At 60.8% G+C, this 20,473-nt stretch overlaps 1 protein-coding gene across 8 annotated transcripts in view; it reads left to right on the top strand.

Annotated features, from left to right (window-relative positions):
• Positions 1–1,345: 1,345 nt before the first annotated feature.
• The window catches only part of PRR5 (proline rich 5), a 55,276-nt gene continuing 36,148 nt past the window's right edge, over positions 1,346–20,473 (top strand). The window contains exons 1-3 of one of the 8 annotated variants that reach the window (XM_070506743.1): positions 1,346–2,224; positions 19,628–19,790; positions 20,146–20,312. In XM_070506743.1, coding sequence (XP_070362844.1) covers positions 1,470–2,224; positions 19,628–19,790; positions 20,146–20,166 — 939 coding nt within the window. In that variant the 5' untranslated portion in view covers positions 1,346–1,469 and the 3' untranslated portion in view covers positions 20,167–20,312. Of the gene's footprint in view, positions 2,225–7,624; positions 8,017–19,627; positions 19,791–20,145; positions 20,313–20,473 lie in introns of those variants that run through there. The other 7 variants (XM_070506741.1, XR_011502540.1, XM_070506738.1 and 4 more) reach the window with 7 other exon arrangements.

Genomic DNA, 20,473 nt, shown 5'->3' with positions numbered 1-20,473 from the left:
GTCTCACCATTGTTTTAATTTGCATTTCCCTGCTGACATACGACGCGGAGCATCTTTTCATACGCTTCTTTGCTGTTTGTGCATCTTCTTTGGTGAGGTGTCTGTTAAGGTCTTTGGCTCGGCACGTTTTATCACCTCTCTGAGCCTCAGTTTCCAATTCTGTAAAGTGGCAAGATATAATATCTACCTCTTTTAGTCAGAGTCCCAGCAGAAGATAGTTTACTCCAGGTGGTTCAAACGAGGGATGTGACCAGAGGGCCCGCTTCCAGAGGCATGGGCAGGTGAAGGGGCACGAGGCCTGCAGTCTCGGGGAGCCACGACCACCGCTGGGGCCGCAGCAACAAGCAGAGGGAATGGGGCTCCAGCCGAAGCCAGTGGGAGCCACAGCCACGCAGGGGCCTCCAGGCAGGATCTGCGGTCACAGAAAGGCACAGCCAGTGCGGCGCTGTGGCACACGGACAATGGGAAGAAACGCTCCCTCCTCTCTCCCTCTGATCACCAGCTGCCACCTGCCATCGGTCAGACCCAACCAGGCACCCATGGGGCATGCAGTCGGCCAGTGTCGGCACAGAGTCAGGCAGTGAATGAATCTGCGGTGGCGGAGGGGGGGGGGGGGGCACAAATGTCAAGAGACCAGCACTGCTCATGATGGGGTCATTCATTCACTCATTCTTTTAACAAACATCCAGTGGGGACCTTCTAGGTGCCAAATACTGTCCTAACCACCAGGGACACTTTGGGGGGGAAAAAAAGATAAGTTGCCACTCTCAGGGAATTTATATCCTAGTATACAAATGAAACAATAAAGAAATAACCAACAGCAGAATATAATACCAAGTTTTTCCAAGAAAAACGAAGCAGAGCAAGGGGAGAGAGAGCAAAGGGGAGCCTGTCTTAGAGAATGTGGGACGAGCTCCAAGGACACACAGACTGTCGTGTGTCCCTTTCCATCTTCTGGGACGTCCCGGCCTGCAGCCCAGGCAGAGCCACCTACCTCAGGACCTGGTGGTCCCCATCGGCACACTGCCCCTCCTGGACCCCAGCCACAGGAAGGCGTGCCACCCGACCTGTCCCTTTTTACTGCTGTCTCTGCGGGTCAGCGGCTTAGCTTCAGACAAGCACCATGACGGGAGGGAAAAATGTTTCAGCACTGAATAAGGACACAAATATTTTCACGGTTGCATTTCAAAACTTTAAAACAATCACTACACACGTAACACAGAAGACACGTAACACGTAAGCACCAGTGACCGTCACCACCGGAAAGCCCCAGCCAGGCCACCCGGTCACCAACAGCAAAAGACTTCTTGGCTTCCACCCAGCCCTGATTTAATGCTGCCAGAGAATTCCTGGTCCAAGACCCCCACCCCCACCCGACACAGTGTACAAAGGACAGGTACAGTGTAAACAGGCCCGTCATTTTAAATGAAGGGAGAAAAGAACCCCTGCTAGACACTCCGGGGCATGAGATGTGGGGGGCTGGAGTCGGGTTTGGGGTGTCGGCTATTTCCACCGGGGCAGTACGTCTCCAAGTTCACGGAGCTTGGGGATCACCTGGGGGGCTTGCTCCCACCCAGATACCCAGCCCCCAGCTCCCGAGCTTCCAGGCTGTGGGTCTGGGGTGGGGCCTGGGGATTTGCTTCTCTAAGTCCTGGGGAGACGGCCACACTTTGAGAACCACGGCGCTGGGCTATTGGACGCTGCAGCGTCCGCGTGCTCCCCCACCCCCAGTGGCCCAGCTGCCGCCGCAAGGCCTCGAACCCCGGGCAGAGCCTGAACCTGAAGGTCTGAGCCTTCCTCCCGGCGCCCGGCGCCTCGCACAGGCCGGGGCTTGGGAAGCGGGCGCTCTGTGGGCGTCAGCGGACCCCCGAGGGGTGGGTTATCGGCCGGAGAGCCGATACCGGCCGCCAGGGTGGCCGCGACGCGCCCCCGCCCGCGGGTACCGCCCACGGCCTGCGCCGCGCACCGGGCCCGGGGACTCCGGGAGGGCGCGCGGCCCCGCAGGCCCGGGCGGTGGGCGTGCCCGCGGCCCTGGTCGCCGCCTGGCGCGTCCGCCGGCAGCCCGGCAGCCCGGGGTGGGGTGGCGGTGGCGGCGGCGGGCGCCCCTGCGCGGCCCGGGGGCGGGGCGGGGCGAGGTGGGGCGGGGCCTCCGCGGCCCCCTCCCCCGGCCCCGGCTCCAGCTCTGCGTGGTGGCAGCGGCGGCAGTGGCGGCGCGGGGACCAAGGTGAGCGGCGGCGACGGGTCCCGGTAGCCACGCCGGGGCAGGGCACAGGGAGGGCCGGGGGCGGCACGCGCGCCCCTCGGAAGGCGGGGGCCCAGGGCGGCGCGGGCGGAGTGGCGTGTGTGTGCGCGAGCGCGCGCGCGCGTGTCGCGCCCAGTGCGGGGACATGGGGTGGGGTAGGGGTCGGGCGGCCCCCTTGGGTGGGGTCCAGCGTCTCCCACCCCCAGTCTCCCGGGACCACCCGAGCCCACCCTCTCTCCAATGTCTCTCTCGCCCCCCGCTGCCTCCCCTCTGTGTCTCTGAGTTTCTCTGCGTCTCTGTGGGTGGGTCTCTGCGTGTCCATCCAGCCGCTTGTCCAGCCGCCTGGCTTTCAGATCCTTCCCCGACACTGCCCGCTCCCCATCGGTCGTCTCCCCTCTCTTTCCATTGCCCCCCTTAATAGGGCAGACAAGGATGATCGAGGAAGGGAGACACCTCTTGGAACCCTGTCCTGGCGCGGCGGGCGCCCCACCCCTCTGGCCTCTGGCCTGGGCCTCCCGCTGCCTTCCTGCGGGAAACTGGCCCTGCAGAGCATGAGAGTGGGTTTGGGGCAGCAGGCACATCTGAGGGCAGAGGCCCCGGGGCTGGAGCAGATGGGTCTGTGCCCTCAGCACCTGGAGCCCTGCTCACATTCCTTGAGAGGTGGCACCCTGGCCAGATCTGCCTGGTCAGGGGTCTGGGCCTCCAGCAAAATCAGGTCACACACTAGACGCTATTCACGTGAGCAGGGCCCGACGCTTTCTAAGATTTCTTCCAATGGAGCCAAGGTAGGGGAGAACTTGCAGGGCTGGGGGATGGTCCCTACCCCCACCCCGGGTTGGGGGGTGGCAGGCCACTTCCTGGAGGCGGCCTCCACTTCCCGTCCGTGGCATGGGACAGCAGTGAGAGCTGCCGTGAGGGCCGCGTGGGATGGCTGTCGAGGTCCAGGTGGTTAGCACCGGGGTTCTTGGCGAGAGTGTGGCGGTGCCAGAGTTCCCCGGGCTCCAGAAGGCCCTTCACTGGACTGCATCTGGAGGGGAAGGCAGCTCCCTGTGGCCCTTGGACCTCCTGCGCTGGGCCCAACCTGAGGCCCTTTCTGGGGAGGCAAGCGGGGAGCTCTGGGCGAGGGGTTGGGGACCCCCGATTGTCCTGTTTAATGACAGTGCTTGATAAAATGCCAATTCCTGGACTCCTGGACTCCTGACCTCGGATGGGGCCACAGGAATCAGGAATCTGCATTTTGCAACCCCGCCCGCCCCTCCCTCCCCCCATGCACATTCAGGTGTGAGCACCGCTGGGAGGTGGCATTGGATGGTGGGACAAGGTCATGTGGCTCCCTCTGGCTGGCGGACAGTGGAGTGGACCCAAGAGGGGCCCATCCTAGGGGCCAGGGCCCTGCTGTGCCCCTGGGCAAGCCACTCCCCCTCTTGGAGCCCAAGTCCCCATCCCTCAGGAGAGGTTAGGGACTCCCAAGGGATTTTCCTGCCAAATAGGTCTGGGATCCTGAGCCCTTTGTTTAAATTGTGTGTGTGTTGGGGGGAGGGGGACTGCTCTAGAGGCGGGCAGACCGGGGTCAGCATCCCAGGCCCACCACTGGCTGGCTGTGTGGCCCTGGGCAAGGCACTGTGCTTCTCTGGGCCCCAGTTTCCTCTTTGGAAAACTTGGAAACATCCTATAACCACCCTTATAGGTAGTCAGGGATCCAGAAAGGCTCCATGGCCGGCGCGTCAGAAGCCCACCATGACTGTGGCACCACAGCCAGCCGTGAGGGTGGTTGGCACTCTGTGCGTCTCAGCCGTCTCACTGTCTGGTGCTGGGGACAGTCGCATGGATCATCACTCTCACCAGCAGGAAAAGTGGTCTGTGCAGAAACATTTGCCGGCTAATGGGTTTTTGTGTGTCTAATGGATGGCTTAAAAGGCCTGGGATGACCGAGCAGGATCACCCGGTGGAGTCGGCCGCCCTTCATGGGATCTGTCTGGGCTGCTGCAGCTGGCTGTCGCTCGAGGCAGCCTCCGAGATGACACCAGGCCCCAGAGATGAGACCAGGCCCCAGAGATGACACCAGGCCCCGGGTGGCTCCCGGCAGTCAGGAGAGCAGAGACCCAGGAGGGGCCGGGCCAGGAGAAGGCAGGAGGAAGCCCGGGGCCTCGCCAGGTGCCCCAGGTTGTGGGCGCTCAGGGACGTGAACAGGATCATCTTCCGGGACGTCTGCGAGGAGCACAGAGATCTCGAGAGGCGGCCACCCGTAGAGGGACAGGGAGAGGCATTCCTTCACTCACTCACTCACTCATTCATGCAGGCCCTCTCCGGGCTGGGCAGGTGGCAAGGGGGTCCCCAGCGAGGCAGAGAGACCCGCACAGAAACGGGCAGGCCACAGACGCGATCTGATGGGGAGCTGTCAGGGCAGCTGCGGTGCAGTGGTCCTCGGGGTCAAGCTGCAGGGTCGGACGTCCTGCTTCGAGACTCGCCCTGAAGCCCGGGTGGCTGGCAGTGGCTGGCAGCATCCGGCGCCGAGGAGGACCAGCCGTCTCCCGGGTTAGAGTCGGGAGAGGTAACTGGAACCTCGGGCTGTTAGGAAAACGTGGGTTAGTGGAACAAGGAGGTGACTTCCTGGGGACAACATAACCCTCCTTTTTTCTTTGAACCATATCCCTCTTTCATGTCTCAAAATCTCATCTTGGTCGGGGAGCACCTGGTGGGATGGGGCTTTGAAATCTGCATGTGAGCACAGTTCTAGTGACTCTGGAATCCCGAAATCTCGGGGGAGCAACCTCAGTGCTGGGGCTGCCCAGGGAACTTGGCTGCAGCCTTGGACCCTCAGCTCCAGGTGGCTGGGAGGAGAAGCCAGCAGGGGCCAGGGAGCATCTGCAAAGGCTGTTGCCTCACGAGTGACACCTACATGCTGGGCAAGGGGGCGGGCCCAGGGCAGGTCCCTTCTGAAAAGATTATCCAGAAAACACATGCAGTTCATTTCAGCACGGAGAACGGCTCCACGCGGTTCTGACCCCACGGCGGGTTTACCTCCACAAGGACAGGGATGTTTCCTGAGCGCCTACTGCATGCCAGGCCCTGTTGGCAGAATTCCCAGGCTCCATCCCACTTACTCCTTGCAGCAGGCCTGGGAGGTGGTCACGCAGGCCCAGTTATCAGATGGACAAACTGAGGCTCAGAGAGGCCAAGTGGCTACCTGGAGACCCAGGCAGCGGGGGGCAGGGCTGGGGCTCAGACCCGGGGTCTCTGGCACGAGGTGTGCCCACCCACTTTTAACCCCCTCCTCCCCGAGCCTGAAGGTGAGGGGTCGTCACCAAGACACTGGCCATTAGGAGCTGCCCAGGTAGACTCCTTGGACTCTAGTGGAAGTCCTGCTCATTTTCAGGAAAGTTTTAAGGTTTTGCTTTCTGTGCCATCAGCTGGCAGGGTTAAAGGCCTTCTTTATCCTGCAAAGCAGTTTCTCCAGCAAACCCATCAGCCTGGAGCTCAGAAGAAAAATGGGCATTTTGATTTCTGCCCTCTTAGCTGCTGGGGGGGATGAGATAAAGCTGTGAAATAATCATTGTCAGCGCATATTCAGCCCTCCACATGCCCTCGACCCAGAAGGCATCTTAGAAGTTTACGTATTTGCCCTCATTTTACGCTCCGAGGCCCTATGAGGTCCCCGTGTGATCCTATTGTGCAGATGAGGAAGGTAAGGCACAGAGAGGTCAGCATCTTGTCCAAGGTCGCATGGCCAGTGAGTTTGGGTCTGATTCAGATGGCCTGAAAGCCAGCCATTGAGGCCACTTCTTGGTGGATAGACATACCGCCCTGTTTGATTATTCCCTGTGATGGGGAGCTCACTGTCTTGTGAGCCCCCATGATCATTAGTCTAGGATTTCAGTAGGTGGTGGTGATGGTCCCTGGTACAGTGACTCCACGTGGAGGGGCCAGGGGGAGAAGATCCTGCGCTTGGCTGTGGCCGTGCTGGGTCTGAGGTGCTGGGAGGCCACCGTGCGGAGGCGGGGAGGCTGGTCCCAGCTCTGCATCGCTCCCCGTCACGTCCATCTCGCCCTCCCACAGGCTGCGTCTGAGGCTGGGAGCTGGGAGAGCTCTCAGCAGAGGAGGGCGGGCGGCAGGTGCCCTGTCAATCCTTGAGGCGGACCCATCCTATTTCTAAGGAAACATTTTAATCGTAAAACCGCCATAGCCATGTTGTGTGAAGTCTGGAAGACAGACCCCACTCTTGCCTGCACCCTCGGCCCCTGAATGTCATCATTTTTGTGTGTCGTTTGCAGTCTTCTTTCAATAACTATATCTTGACATAGAACTATGTTTGCACGGTCATCAGACCACATGGGAAGTTTCGTATCCTGTTTTTGTCACCTGATGTCACGCTACCAGCATTTTCCCTGTTCCTGAATGGTCCCGTACTTCCTAAATAGCGAGGATGGTTTTCTAGTGGCTGCACCGTACCCTGTCCTGTGGATGTTCGTCATCTGGGACCATCCCCCTTTCAGTGGGTCCTCCACGTGGGCAATGATGTGGAACGCAGGTATGGACCCCGAGGTCACGCCCCAAAGGTCCAGCAGGATAGCCAGTCAGCCCCACCAGGTTGTGTGACCTCGGGTCGTGCCCTGCCCCTCTCTGAGTCTCAGGTTCCTGCTCTGCTGTGAGATGGGGTAGGAACCCCACGTCGTGGGGCTGCTGGAGGAATAAAAGAGAGGATGTGATGGCAAGTATCTGGCACATGGCAGGGGCTTGAAACGTGGTCGCTATTGTTACTGCTGTTTTTGTTGTCATTATTATCATTATTTGGGTCCTATCTCCCCAGTTAAATTGTGGCTCCTGCAGGCAGGAGCCAGGCCTATACACTACTGTGTCCCACCCCTAGACACCCTCAATAATATTTACTGATTTGATTGCTGACATCCGGTTCCCCCAATTAGAGTGCGTCTCCATGTGGGCGAGGCCCTGGGAGACCCCTCATTTACACAATCTCATCATGTCCTCCGCGAGTGGGGATCATCAGCTCTGTTGTAGAAACAGGCTCAGGGAGTGTGATGGTCCTGCCCAAGGTCACACACTGGGAAGGGGAGAACCAGGAATACTTCCTGGAGGAGGTGGCAGTGGCACTGGGCCAGCAGGATGGGCATTTGACTGGGCCAAGGGGCCGGTGCTCTGGGCGTGGTGAAGAGGAAGATGAGAGCTGTCCAAGGGCAGGGCCGGGTGCAGTACCCAGCACCCAGCACCCAGCACAGGGCGGGGCAGCGTGTGAGCGAGGTTCTGGGGCATTTGCTGAGCTGAGCTGACCTGAAGTCACCGCGGGGCAGGAATGAGCTTGCTGGGGCTCCTGACCCCACCCTGCACCCCACCCAGCCACTTCCTTCTGTCTGGGCAGGAAGGGGTGCTGTGGGGCTCGCGGCTGCAGCGCCTTCCTGGGGACCGCTCTGTGAGCGCTGATAAAATATTGATCAGAGACACCGCAGCTGGGCTTCCCTGCACGGGGCACGCGGGGGCCACTCCCCCCTCCCCGGAGCTGCGTCCCGCTGAGTCATGGGAGCCCGGGAGGCCCCTGCCCGGCTCCCCTCGGCACCTCTGCCCTTTGGCCACCTGGATGCCTCGTAATGTGTGAGCCAGTCGGCGGCCCCCGGGGCCTTGGCATCCCGCGAGGCTAGTGCTAACGGCTTCAGAGCTCACTCAGCCGCCAAGGTCACGGGCAGCAAGGCCCAGGCTGGAGCCCCGCCGCCACCCCTGCAGGACCCACCTCCTCAGTCCTCACGGCACCCGGCACCCGCTAGGTAGGTCCTATCACACCTCCGTGCAGTGGTGGGGACACTGAGGCCCAGAGCAGGGGCGAGACGGGTCAGGTGTCGGGTCTGCCTGTGGCTGAGCAGAGATTCGGCCTTCATGTGTCTGACACCCGCCCTGGTGGTCAGGGCACGGAGTGTCCGTCCGCCCTGAGGCCACATGGAGCTGCAGCTCCAGCTTTGTGCTTTTGGTTTTCAGAATCACAGCAACAACAAAAAACAGTGGCAGATGGCGCCTTCCTACTGCCGTGTCGTGTGGGAGGAAGAGCAGGGGGTTCAGATTCTTTTGTTCACTCATTCATAAAACACACTCTGGGTGCACTGGCCAGGGGCCAGCGTTCTAGGCCCCAGCGGACCCATGGGGGACACTCACGCTGTGGTGGGGGTAACCCCTGGAACCGGAGAGGGCTGGGCTCAGTGCCTGGGCCCACTTACTGATTACTGAGGTGCTGTGTGACCTCTGGCAGGTTGCTCTGCCTCTCTGAGTCTTGGTCCCCAAATTGTGAATTGGGAGTAAACTCAGCTTTCTCAAGTGAGAATCGTACCTGTGTCCTTGCTCTCTGTCACATCCTCACGTGGGTCTGACGGCATTGACTGACCTTTGGAACGGGTCTGGTTTCCAGAGAGGCCCCCGCGGGCTTTCAGTCGGCTCTCCCAGGAGGTAACCGCGACCTGGCGCCTGGGGGCCTGTGGATCTGAGGGTTGAAGGTAGAGGTTTGCTCTAAGCTGAGTTCTGAAGGGAACTGGTTGCTGGAGCCGCAGCAGCTGGGGGAGGGTGCTGGGTCCCCTGTGAGCCATTGGCGGGAACCCTGGGGGTAGCCGGGGTCCTCTCCTGTCACCCCCCCCACTGCCTGCCCCTGCACGCAGGTCACCTCTTATGTCGTATTCCCGCGGGCTCTCCACTTTTCCTCCTCTGGGCCTCCTCCTGCTGTTCCTCTGCCTGGAACCCTTTTCCTCCCTTCGTCCCCTGGGGGCTTTTGTTGGTTCTTCAAGCCCCTGCTGGAAGGGGCCCTCCTCCTCCAGGAAGCCCTCCTGGCTGCCCTGCGTCCTCCCCGGCAGCTTTGCTCAGATCTGCGATCCAGCACTCAGTGCCTCGCGCTGGCGTGGTCTGCGCCTGTCTCTTCCCTCAGCCTGGGGCTCCCGGGCAGGCTCTGCATCCCAGGGCTCCACGCGGGGCTGGCACAGAGCGGGACCCCGGGAGCGTCTGATGAGTAAACGGGAGAGTGAGTGAGCGCCGGACGTCCGGGGCTGGGCTGGGCTCGGGGCACGTGTGGAAGGGGCCAGGAGTGAATCTGTAGGGTGTGCTCGTGTGTGACTGGCGGCCTCTCTGGGACCCATCCCTGTAGACCGGCCACCACTCCCCTGCCTTCAGAGACGGTGGACGTCCAGCTGGACAGGGAGTGGGAAGGAAGGTTTTGGGGTCCCCAGAGACCATCGTGGGGGGGCGTGCAGATCCCTGGCAGTCAGGAGCGCCGAGATGCGTGGCCCTAGGTGGCCACCCGCTCTCAGACCCCAATCCATCCTGTGAGCCCAGCGTTCGTTCGTTCGAGGGAGGCGGGCAGGTGACAGGCTCGTGTCCATGGGGCGCTCGCGGTGGCGGCCGACAGACGCAGCCGGGCCCAGGAGGAGGGCGGGGAGGAGATGCCCCGGGACGGCAGCGGAAGCTTTCTCTGGGGGTCGTTGCCTCTTCCCACTGTTCTGTGGTTTTCACATTTTCTAGAGTCCATCAGATGGCTTCGCACGGGCGTGAGAGCCTGTGCCGAGCCCTGGGAGACCAGCGCCGTGAGGACACAGCCCCTACCCGCTGGGTCTGCCTCTCCATCTGACTGGCCTGACGCAGTCTGATGGCGGAGGCTGACAGAGCTGTCACGGAGGGAAGCCCAGAGGAGGCCCGTGGTCCAGCCTGCGGGCTTGGGAAGGGGGCACCTCGCTGGAGGCCGGTGTGCTGGGGAGGCAGGTGTGCCGGGGCCGGAGAGTGTTGTGTGGATGGAGAGCTGGAGGAGCGTAGCGAGAGACCCTGCAGGGGGAGGGCTGGACGTGGTCCTGAGTCACTGGCGGGAGGGTTCCTGGCAGACTCTGACAGCTGCCTCGGCCGACGGCGTCCACCTACCAGCGGCCTCTGGGGAGGCTCTGTGTGCTAAGGGGCCCTGAGGCCCTTATCCCAATCCTGTGGGGCAGGCCCTGCCGTGTCCCCATTATGCAGACGTGGACATTGAGGCCAAGCCGCAGTGAGTGACGGAGCTGTGTGTCGGGTCCGAGTCTGTCCCCAGAGCCCGGCTGGCCTCTCCCGCAGCCCTTGCTCGTCGCTGAGCCTCCGGGGCCTCTGTTTTGTCATTCGTAGAGCAGAGGTTAGAACATGACATCACAGACCACATGCGTGCCATTCACAGAACCAACCGTGGATCCCAGCCCTGAGTCCCCACTGGGCTCAGTGGTCCTGTCGTCTGTGGTTGGGCCATCACCCAGGGTGGGTGGCTAGGGGGAGGAGGCCAGCACTGGAGGCCCCTTGGGGACGGGGCTCTGGGAAGGAGAACCCACAGAAACGGGAAATGCGTTTACTTCACAAGACCCCCGGGGAGGAGCCAGGAGCAGCAGCCCAGGGGCAGCCCCGAGGGGCAGGCAGCGGCCGGGGGTGGTCGGAGAGGCCGGCTGAACACGCACCCGTCCACTGAGTCACAGGGGCGGCCGGCGCAGAGGCAGCTTCTGCTTTATCTGGAGGTGGGGGGAGGAACCAGCCGAGGAGGGGGAGAGGCCTCTGCCGACGGTCAAGGTCAGTGGCATTGCTTTGGTCCCTCTGCCCAAGGCCAGGAGGGCCTCAGGGGCTACAGGCCATGGTGTGGGCGGGGCATGGGAGTCACTGAGCTCAGGACAAGAATGAGGCTCCGACAGGCCCTGCAGGCAGTGGGGTGGGCGAGGGGATGAGGGGAAAGGAGGTCCACCTGGGGCCCACCGGCCCCCTTCCCTGGCTTCACCGGGAGAGGGTGAGGGTCTCCCGCCCCCTGCGGGTTTTCGGCTGGGCGGGCGAGGTGGGCCGGGCACACCAGGTGTGGCCTGGGACGCTGAGCTCTGGACTCCATGTGTGCCTGGGGTGGCCTCCGTCCCCCACTGGTGAGATGAGGACGTCCTCTTCTCCCCTGCCTTCTGCCTTCCTCCCAGGGCAGTTGTGAGGGCCAAATGGACACGGAGCCGGCACAGGGTAGGAGACGGGCCAAGGTCGGATTCGAACCCAGCTCTGAGCTCAGCGCCCGGCGTCTGCTCGGTTCTCAGGAAATGCTTATTGGATGAGAAGGAGGAGACATGCGAATGGCCCGTGGGGAGTTGCTCTGCCCTCATCGTCCCTGGGTGCTCAGTGAAGGGGGCTGCCAATGCCTGTCCCACCTGGGAATGTCGTGGAGACGGGCCCGGTGCCTGGTTGAGTGCTAAGTAGCTGCTAGCCAGGTTATGACTCCAGGAGCCAGCTAAGGAAAGACTTAGGAGCATGTCCTGAATAGTGAGGGACCTCACTCTCTGAGCCTCCTGAGGAATGTGCCTCCTGCCACCGGTGGCCTGGGCAGTACTGTCATCCAAACGCAGATGAGTGTGTGGTGGGGCAGGGCTCATGGAGAAGACTTTGTGGGTGAAGTTACCCTGAGCAGGGTTTTGCAGGATGAACAGGAGTTGGCTAACCAGACCAGGCTTAGGGAAGGTCATGGCAGACAGAGTGAAGGGCAGGCATGTGGACATGGACGAGGCCTGGCCTCCGAGGACGGCGCCTTTCCCCACGATGTTGACCTCCATTTTCATTTGCTCAGGAGGCCTCAGAGAGGCTGACAGCCTGGGCTCCCTGCAGGGGGCTGGGAGCTTGGGACCCCATGTCACCCTCTTGTCTCATCCCTGTGGCAAAGCCTGGGGAGGTCCCTGTGGGCTGGACCAGTGCAGGAGGAGCTACACAGCTTACAGCTCCCTGGGCAGAGAGGACCTGCCTCCGTCCCACCTTGTCTGCCCCCCGTGCCAGGGACCACAGAGAGGGAGCCCAGGCCTCCGTCTCTCAAAACCAGAGACTCCCGAGAAGATCTGAGCGACAAGGAGAGCAGACGCCCGGCCCCGTGTGCAGCCCCCACTCCTGGCCCCGGCCCCGGCCCCGTCACTGGGGCGACTGTGCGCCTCAGGGATTCCTCTCCCTGAGCTTCAGCTCTGCGCACCGCACCTGATCGGCTGGCACGTCGTCCCGCGGCGCCCAGGACCCCCGCCCAGCCCGGCACACGCCACCAGCACCGCAGTCGGGGCAGGTGGAACGGGTGGCCCTCTTCAGTGGGGCGATCCGTGCACGCCGATGAGAGGTGAGGGGGTGCACGAGCCTTGTCACACCCAGAAGTCGTGCTGTCCTTTCGCAACCCTGTGAGCTGGGTTTCCCGTCTTACAGACGGACAGACAGGCTCGGAAGGACGCAGCGACCGAGCAGTGAGGGGCAAGGATGGGGTGACTGCACCAGCACTCTTGGGGCCCCAGAGGGCCTGGAAGGAGGCCAGCTGGGCTGACCCGCCACAGACAAGGGGTTCCTACATTTCTGTGGGTCCAGGAGGGCCTGGGTCAGAGGGGCACGCTGGGGGCCGGGCCTGGGGCTTTTCAACTAAACAAGCCCCGTGTGCCCCCACCCCTCTGCTCACAGGGCCCGAGCTACGGGCCGGGCCTTGTCTTAGGATCCCAGTGGAGAGTGGTTTCCCAATGGCCCCCTTTTCATTTCACATCCAGGGTCCTTTCCACCATCGCCACACCCTCGTGAGGTCATGTCATCACCCCACGTGATGCCCCCAAGTTCTCACTTCTTGGAACCAGGCGGGAGACCCAAGCTGGGCCGGGCCTGGGGGCTGGCGAGGCCTGGGGGGCAGGGAAGGGGATGGGAAGCAGAGTTGCCTCACAGAGTCGGGAGGTCTGAACCCCAAGCGGCGGTCTTCCTGAAACCTTCCCCTCCAAACCCCCTTGCGCTCCCCAAGGCCAGCAGCACGGCACCCAGTCTGCTCCCAGCCTTCTGGGCCCTCTGCCCGGGCCTCACGCCCTTCACACCCCCGGAGACCCCGCCCCAGCCTCTCCAGCTGCGTGTGCCCTCCCCCCGGAATGCCCTCACTTGGCCTCATTCCAGATCCAGCTCGCCGGGCTCTGGGGGTTCCTGGCCCGTCCCAGAGGGAGAGTCTGCCTGTCTGAGTGTAAGCCGTCTGAGTGTAAGCACCCCCGGGCAGGTGTGGGGACAGCAGCAGCAGTGGGACCAAGAGCGCTGGAGCGAGGAGGGGTCAAGAGGCCCCAGCGTTACCCGACTGCCCGTGTGGGCTTGCACCGTCCCCTCCAGAGGCCCTCCCGGTGGACTGTTGTGAGAGTCCATCGGGATGACGTGTAGCTGCCCCTGTTGATCCCTGGCCCGTGTCCTCATGGACGCTGGGGGTCGGTCCCCTCCCTGTCTGCGCCCCATCTGGGTCCTGCTGGGTAAGGTCAGCCCTCCAGCCCAGGTTGAAATGTTGCTGCTGGAGGCTCCAGGCGGTCAGTGTCCTTCTTGAGGCTCCTGGAGCCCTCCGCCCGTGGCGTGCTCCGTGATTGCCCTCCCCTGACTCTCCAGGGAGGGGCGTGGCAGCCCCTGGGGAACGGCTCTGGCACGCAGTAGGTGCTCCTGATTACTGGTGACTCGATGGCGGGCTAGGGTGACAGTGTGAGCTGTGTGGCCTCCGAGGGCTGGGCTGGACCTCAGCCCTTCTGCTGACCCACAGGGCAACCAGATCTGGTCTGTTCTCTCCTCTGGGCCTCAGTTTCCCTGTCGGGGGAATTCTGACTAGTAGGGCTGCCCGAGAAGGTGCCCAGCACTTAGTAGGACCTTAGCATTTGTTCCTTTGGCCCACAGGTCAGGACAGTCCCGCTCAGGGGTGACCTGCGTGCAGTCTCCCCTCTATAGAATGGACACCTAAGGCAGGTGGGCCCCTGGGCCTGGCTTCCTGTGGGAAGAGCAGGCTGAGAAGGGCCTGGGAGGTAAGGTCGGAACAAGGTCACCCAGCGTCCTCCCTAGGGAAGCCCCGCCCCTTACTTTCTCCTGCTTTTATGGTGTTGAAACAGTCTTTCTTGTAGGAAAAGAGGGCCAGGAGGGTTTGGTTAGATGCCCTTTCTTAGTGAGCCTGGGTCAGTTCCCAAACTCAAACCAAGTTCATGGACCAGGAAGATGCAGGAACCGTGACACTGTGTGTAAGGAGGGGTGTGTGAAGGAGGGCTGGAGGGGTCAGGCCCCCAGGGGGCGAGGGAGCAGTGCCCCTCCCCTCGTTCCTTCCAGACACTGTGGGAGTGGAATCCTCTTGTCTCTTGTTCCCCTCCTGCACCCGCCCCCGGCCACTGGGTGTGGTTGCTGCTGCTGTCCTGCTACTCGGGCCCCAGGGGACGTGCCCTGTTGGATGCTCCCCTGTGGGCTGTGGGAATAGCACCTCACCTCACGCAGCTTCAGCAGCCCCGTCTGCAGAGCAGGACTGGCAACAGGTGTATCAGAGTGTATTGCAGTTGTACTTGTGCATCCCTCAGGCTGTGCTTGGCTGTTAGAAAATGCTCACAGTGCAATACCTGTGGTCATGTTATTGCTATAATCATTATCAAGATGTACCTGGACTTAAGAAAAACAAAAGCATGCTAGGCCCTATATACCTGTGAAATATGGACTTCTTTTTGGCCCTGAGCTTCCTAGTAACAAGAGCAAAGAGGGAAAGAGGATCACTCACTAGATTCATAATGCCCTTAGGGCAAATGCACAGCTTTTCCTGGTAAGGAGACCTGAGGGATGATCCCCTGGGAATCCTTGGGAGGGGTCCCCATGTGAGGTGGTAAGCAGCATCCTCAATGCCCCTGTGGCCTGGCTCGAGTGTCTGGAGCAGGGTCCTCAAGCTTTCTCACTGTGGGGGTGGGAGGGAGGTCTGCAAGGGGGACCCAATGAGGCCCCATAACCTTGAGTTGACTGAAGCTCCGTGTGTTATCATCAAAATCCATGCAGAGTTCACCTCAGTGAAATAGAGCCGTGTGTGTCTAATACAAAAATAATGCCCTCCCTCCTCTGCTCCAGACCCTTGGGTACCACGGTGCTCCTCAGAGACGGGCCCTGCTGATTCTCGGCTTCCCCTTGAGGTGGGCTCCCAGCCCTTTCAGAGAAGCCCATGAAAGCCACACCCCTCTCCCTAACAAAAAGCACATCACACCCAGGAACTGTGCGCACAACTCCAGCGGTTCCCAGGTCCTGAAAGGTTCCAGGACCCAGCTCGGCAGGCCCTGATCCAGGGCGACGGGGGAACCGTGTACCTTGTGGACCACGTGCCACGAACGTTATTTCTCCCAGCTGGGCTTTCGTTGGGCATGGAGCAGCAGAAAGCTCACGTTTACCGTGAAGAGCGTCTGGTCTGTGCGGAGCAGATGTTTTTGCCGTGACTCAGACAGGAGTGGGCTTCGATGCCTCACACCCTTCTGGACACACCCGGGCACTTGCCTGAGTTGGTCGGGACTTTACACAGACTGCGGAACACCGGGGAAGGCCAGGGCCATCGACACTGGGACTGCATGACCCTCCCTTCTGCCAGCTCCCATCCCCTTTCAGAACTAGGCAGGTGCCCAGGAAGCTGGAACCGCTGTGACCCACGCCCAGGCCTCTGGCTTCCTGAGAGGCAGCTGGCTTTCATACTTCTTGTTCTATTTTTGTTTCCTTTTATGTCTCTGACTATGTTAAGGAAATTCATTTCACAGTCTCTTTCCAGTAGTTTTTTGGCCGAAGTTCTCAGGAGTTTCGTGCTGTTTCATCCTGTGGATCTGCTCTCCTTCCCTCCTGGTGGCCTGCTTCCTTGTGTGTTCTGTAATTCGAGATCATAGTTTGTTTCCTGCCAGGCTTTCTCTGTGGAAATCCCAGGAGGCCTGGCTCAGGGACCTGCTCCTCCAGAGCATCTTTCTGATGGCTCTGCGCAGCCTAGGGCTGTCTCAGCCTGGGGCCACTTTGATGTTAATTAGTTAGACTTTCTCCACCCCATGAAGGTGATGTCAATTCAAACAACATTTTTTTTTTTTTTGAGGAAGATTAGTCCTGAGCTAACATCTGCTGCCAATCTTCCTCTTTTTGCTGAGGAAGACTGGCCCTGAGCTGACATCCATGCCCATCTTCCTCTACTTTCTATGTGGGACGCCTACCACAGCATGGCTTGCCAAGTGGTGCCATGTCCGCACCTGGGATCTGAACCGGCGAACCCTGGGCCGCCAAAGCAGAATGTGCACACTTAACCGCTGCGCCACCAGGCCGGCCCCAGGCGCTGTCAATTCAAACCTAACCCCCAGTGAGGGCGGACCCAGTGCTTCAGGTCTTCAGGAACCTTGCGTGCTTCTTCCAGCCTGGAGCTCAGGTGGACACAGACAAGTTTTCTTGTCTTTGTCAGAAGGCAGATGTTTTCCTCGGCCACCCATTTATCAGGGGTGCAGCCCCTCGAGACCCCGGCATTCTGTGAAGAGCTCAGCTGCGTCTCCATCGTCCTGCTTGCTCAGGGTCTTCTCCTGATGCTAATCTTGACCTCCCTCTCTCAACCCCGTCTCTTTAGCCCAAGGTTGCCGCACCTGCACCTTAACTCCCGGGTTTTTAGTTCACAATGTTGTCCTGCCACTGAACTGTTGATGTATTTAGGCTGCACCTGGTGGAGTGTAACGGTTAGGAATCCAGACTCTTGAGGCAGCCTGCCTGGGCTTGCAACCCAGCTCCACCAGTGTGGGATGGGCTCCGGTCCCTCATCTGTGAAAGGGTCAGCAGTGGTGTCCACCACATGGGGCTGCTGCAGCGGCCAGCGGGCCTGCGACATTCAGCACTGAGAACGTCACTCCGTACAGAATTATTGCCTGTTTCGAGCATTATACTGGCTTTCAGTAAAAGCAGTATTAAATACGGTGTAAGTATAGTAATAAGATCATGTTAATGATAATATTCTCGTTCTGGCCCCTGGCGATTTTCCTCGCTTTCTAACGAGCTCGGGTGTGCGTTGAGAAGACGTTTCTTGTTCTTTCAGCCAGCATTTCTAGGAGATTTGTGGGAAAGGAGCTTTCAGGCTGTGTAGTCTCCTCAGTCGTCCAGCCTCTGACCTTTGAGTGGTCAGTGCAAAATAATACGACTGCTGTGCGTGTATATTACTCCTGCTTCGGCGCTCGGACCCTGCCGTGGACCCGTCTCGAAGTCCCCGCTGAGTCCCAGGGCATCTTGGGAGTTGGGTGGAGTCCTCTTCAGCCACCCCCCAGCTCTGTGACTCGCCTCCCCATCCTGCAGACCTCCGGCCCTCCCTGCCCCTCGGACGGGATTCCGGAATTCCTGCTGGATTTGTGCAGGAGAATGCGGTCTGTCCATATCCCAGCAGAGGGATCAGGGCCGTGTCCTGGGGGAGGTTTTGCACGAGATCTGCACAAAGTGGGGTGGACAGGCCTCTGAATAGCCTTGCTTCAGGTCTGATCGGCTTTTGTGGCCCAACGAGCCCTGGAAGAAAACCTGAATTTTCAGAGCTCTTTGCATTTCTGATTTTCGGGTGGGATCTTGCAGTGGGGGAGGGAGATTGGACTGAACTCTGCTCCAGTGAGGACGAGGACTGGGTCGGGGTAGGGGGTGGATGACAGGCAAGGAGCCGGGCGGGGGCCGTGCACGTACAGGACTAGGAGGAAACTTCTGGGCTGAGGGGGATTCTTGCTGAAGGCAGGCCGGGGCGATAACACATCAGAGCGGTCAGATACCGCGGATGGGGGCGGGGGGTGCCACTAAACTGACTCAGCAGTATTCTTGCTCAAACTGGATTCTACAAGGACAGAGAGGGAAGCCCAAGGTCAGCCCTCATTCAGCAGAAAGCTCCAAGGAGCCCGATTGAAGTTAGGCCAAGAAAAAAGCCTCTCTCGGTGCCCACTGGACATCTGCCTCGCGCCTCTGCACACAAGAGCCAGCGCCTCGGGCAGCGCGCAGTCTGATGGAGGAGGCAGGCCCAGAGGAGGAGGGCCCAGTCCCAAGATCCTAACACGAGGCAGAGGGAAGATCCCCTGGGCATTGTCGGCTGAGTGGGGTCAAGAGCAGAAAGGACGCATGGCCAGGGCGGGGGCCTGGGCAAAGCCGGAGGACTGGGCATGTGGAGCGGGGGCCAGCTGGTGATGATGCTGATGGGCACCCAGGGTGTTACATCTGTGAATACATTCACAGCCTCGGGATCCCCAGGGAGGAAGGTGGGGTCATGATTCTCACTTTACACATGAGGAAACTGAGGCACGGTTTAGCAGAACTCATCAGCCCACAGCAATCAGCTGTTAACTGGTGGAGCCACCGTCCAACCCGGGCAGTTGGCTCCACAGCCCACACCACAAGTCAGGACACTCTGCTGCCTGTCGCTGTTATTATTATTATAGTCACTGAAAGTGAAACCAGAGGAGAGGAGGGAGGAGGGGTCCCCAGGCTGAGGACAGAGCCTGGGTAAAGGCTGGGAGGTGGGAGACAGGCAGAGGTCTGGAGAACAAGCAGTCGCTTTGTCTCGTGGTCGGGGGGAGCGGGGGCAGAAAGGGGCCTGCAGGGGCTTAGCAGGAGATGAAGGAGAAACAGAAGGAGTGGAAGGCTGGGCCAGACTGCGGAGGGTCCTGGATGCCAAGTTGGAAGTTTGCAGTTCATCCTGCAGGCGGAGGGCCTGGGCTGAAGCCTCGGAACAGGAGGGAGGTCACCTCTAGGGAGCCAGTGGCTGCGCTGGCAGCAAGGTGGACTCCGGCAGGCTGCAGGCTCGGGGGCAGTGGTGGAGGAGGCCTGAGCCCACAGGGGCTTTGGGGCCCAGAGGGGTGGGCAAGCTGCGGAGCAGGCATGGGGCCAGGAGGGCAGGGTGGTGGTGGGGGGCGGGGTTCAGGTGGGGAAGGCCCTGCCTCCTCCAGGAGCGGGCCTGCATTCAGTCCACAACCCGCCAGGGTGGAAGCCGGGGACTGGAATGGGGACCACGGTGTCTATCCTGGCCCTGCCCCTCACCAGCCTGTGACCTCGCAGGTGACTTCCGGATCTGGGACCTCAGTGTCCACCTGTTGCCGTGGGAAGACATGGGCCAGGCCCGCTGGGCGGGCACTCAGTCAGGAGTACCCCTGTCCCCATGGGGAGACAGGACCCCCTAGCCCCTCCAAGCAACCTTGGCCACAGTTTCTCCTTCATTAAACCCGTCCCTTCGTGGACTTTGAACCCCGTTCTTTGTAAATAACGATTTCTCGGTCGCAGAAGAGCGAGTGGATGGCGAGTAGAAGGCCAGGGTGGACACCCCTGCTCCAGGAGCAAAGCCCTGGACGTGGCGGAGTCCCGTCCACCCAACGTCACCGCCTCACTGGGCTCCTGGGGCTTTATGTACAGAGTTGAGAAGGCGAGCCACGTGTTGATCGCACCGTTTCCCAGGTTCGGCTGGATCTGAATTCCCGACTGGGAAGAGTGACTCCTGCCTCGGACGGTGGGACAGTGGGGAGGCAGGACTGAAAAGCCGTCCTGAGGCCCACGTCCCACAATTGTGTGAGCTCCTTATCTCAGGCTCCCCCATCCCTGGGCCTTCCCTTCTCAGCGGGCGTCCTGCTGTCCTGAGTAGTGGTCCTTGTTTCCAAGGGTCCTTCTAGGAAAGGCTGCTGGCCAAGGCACGTCCTTGGGGAGAAAGAAAGCTGAAGTCCAGCCCAGTCCAGCCAGCTCCGTCCTGAGAGGTCTCAGTCTACGTGTCTGCACAGTGGGCGTGGTGCCGGGCCTGCCTCGCGGGGCTGCTGCAGGCATTCAGGTCAGGATGTGCATCGGGAGCGCGGGCGCTGGGTGGGCACTGGGTGGGCTGGCACAGCGCAGCGTGGCAGGCTGTTGGTGTGGGGGCAGAGGCCACTGCTCACCTGCCATCTCCTGGGGTCTGCGAGTTCCTGCTGGCGAAAGCGGGAGTAGGGGAAGGAAGCTGTCTGCAGTCTGCTGAGACAGGGCCCGACCTCTGCACCTTTGGCATGGGGTCTGCTGGACATGGAGAGCCAAGCCGGGGCCTAGGAGGGGTGCAGGCCCTGTGTGGGGAGAGGCCACGCACTAGTGTCTTAGGGCCGCCTGGACCAGTTAGCACACATGGGGTGGCTTAAAACAGACCTTTATTTCTCAAGTTCCGGAGGCGAGAAGTCTGAAATCAAGGCGTCGGCAGGCCAGGATCCTTCCTCGCCTCTTCCAGCTTTCGGGGGCTGCCCGCGTTCCTTGGCTTGCAGCCACATTGCTCCAGTCTCTGCCTCCGTCTCCTTCTTGCCATCTTCCCTCTGAGTCTCTGTACCTCCGTGTCTTTGCATGGGCTTCTCGTAAGGACATCAGTCATTGGATTTAGGGCTCACCTGACTCCAGGATGCTCTCATCTCAACTCGATCATATCTGCAGAGATCCTATGTCCAAATAAGGTCCCCTTCACAGGTTCCAGGGGTGGGGACTTCAACATGTCTTTTT

This window comes from Equus asinus, chromosome 4, assembly GCF_041296235.1.
Source record: "Equus asinus isolate D_3611 breed Donkey chromosome 4, EquAss-T2T_v2, whole genome shotgun sequence".
Lineage (NCBI taxonomy): Eukaryota > Metazoa > Chordata > Mammalia > Perissodactyla > Equidae > Equus > Equus asinus.
This window is presented reverse-complemented; position numbering and strand designations above follow the sequence as displayed.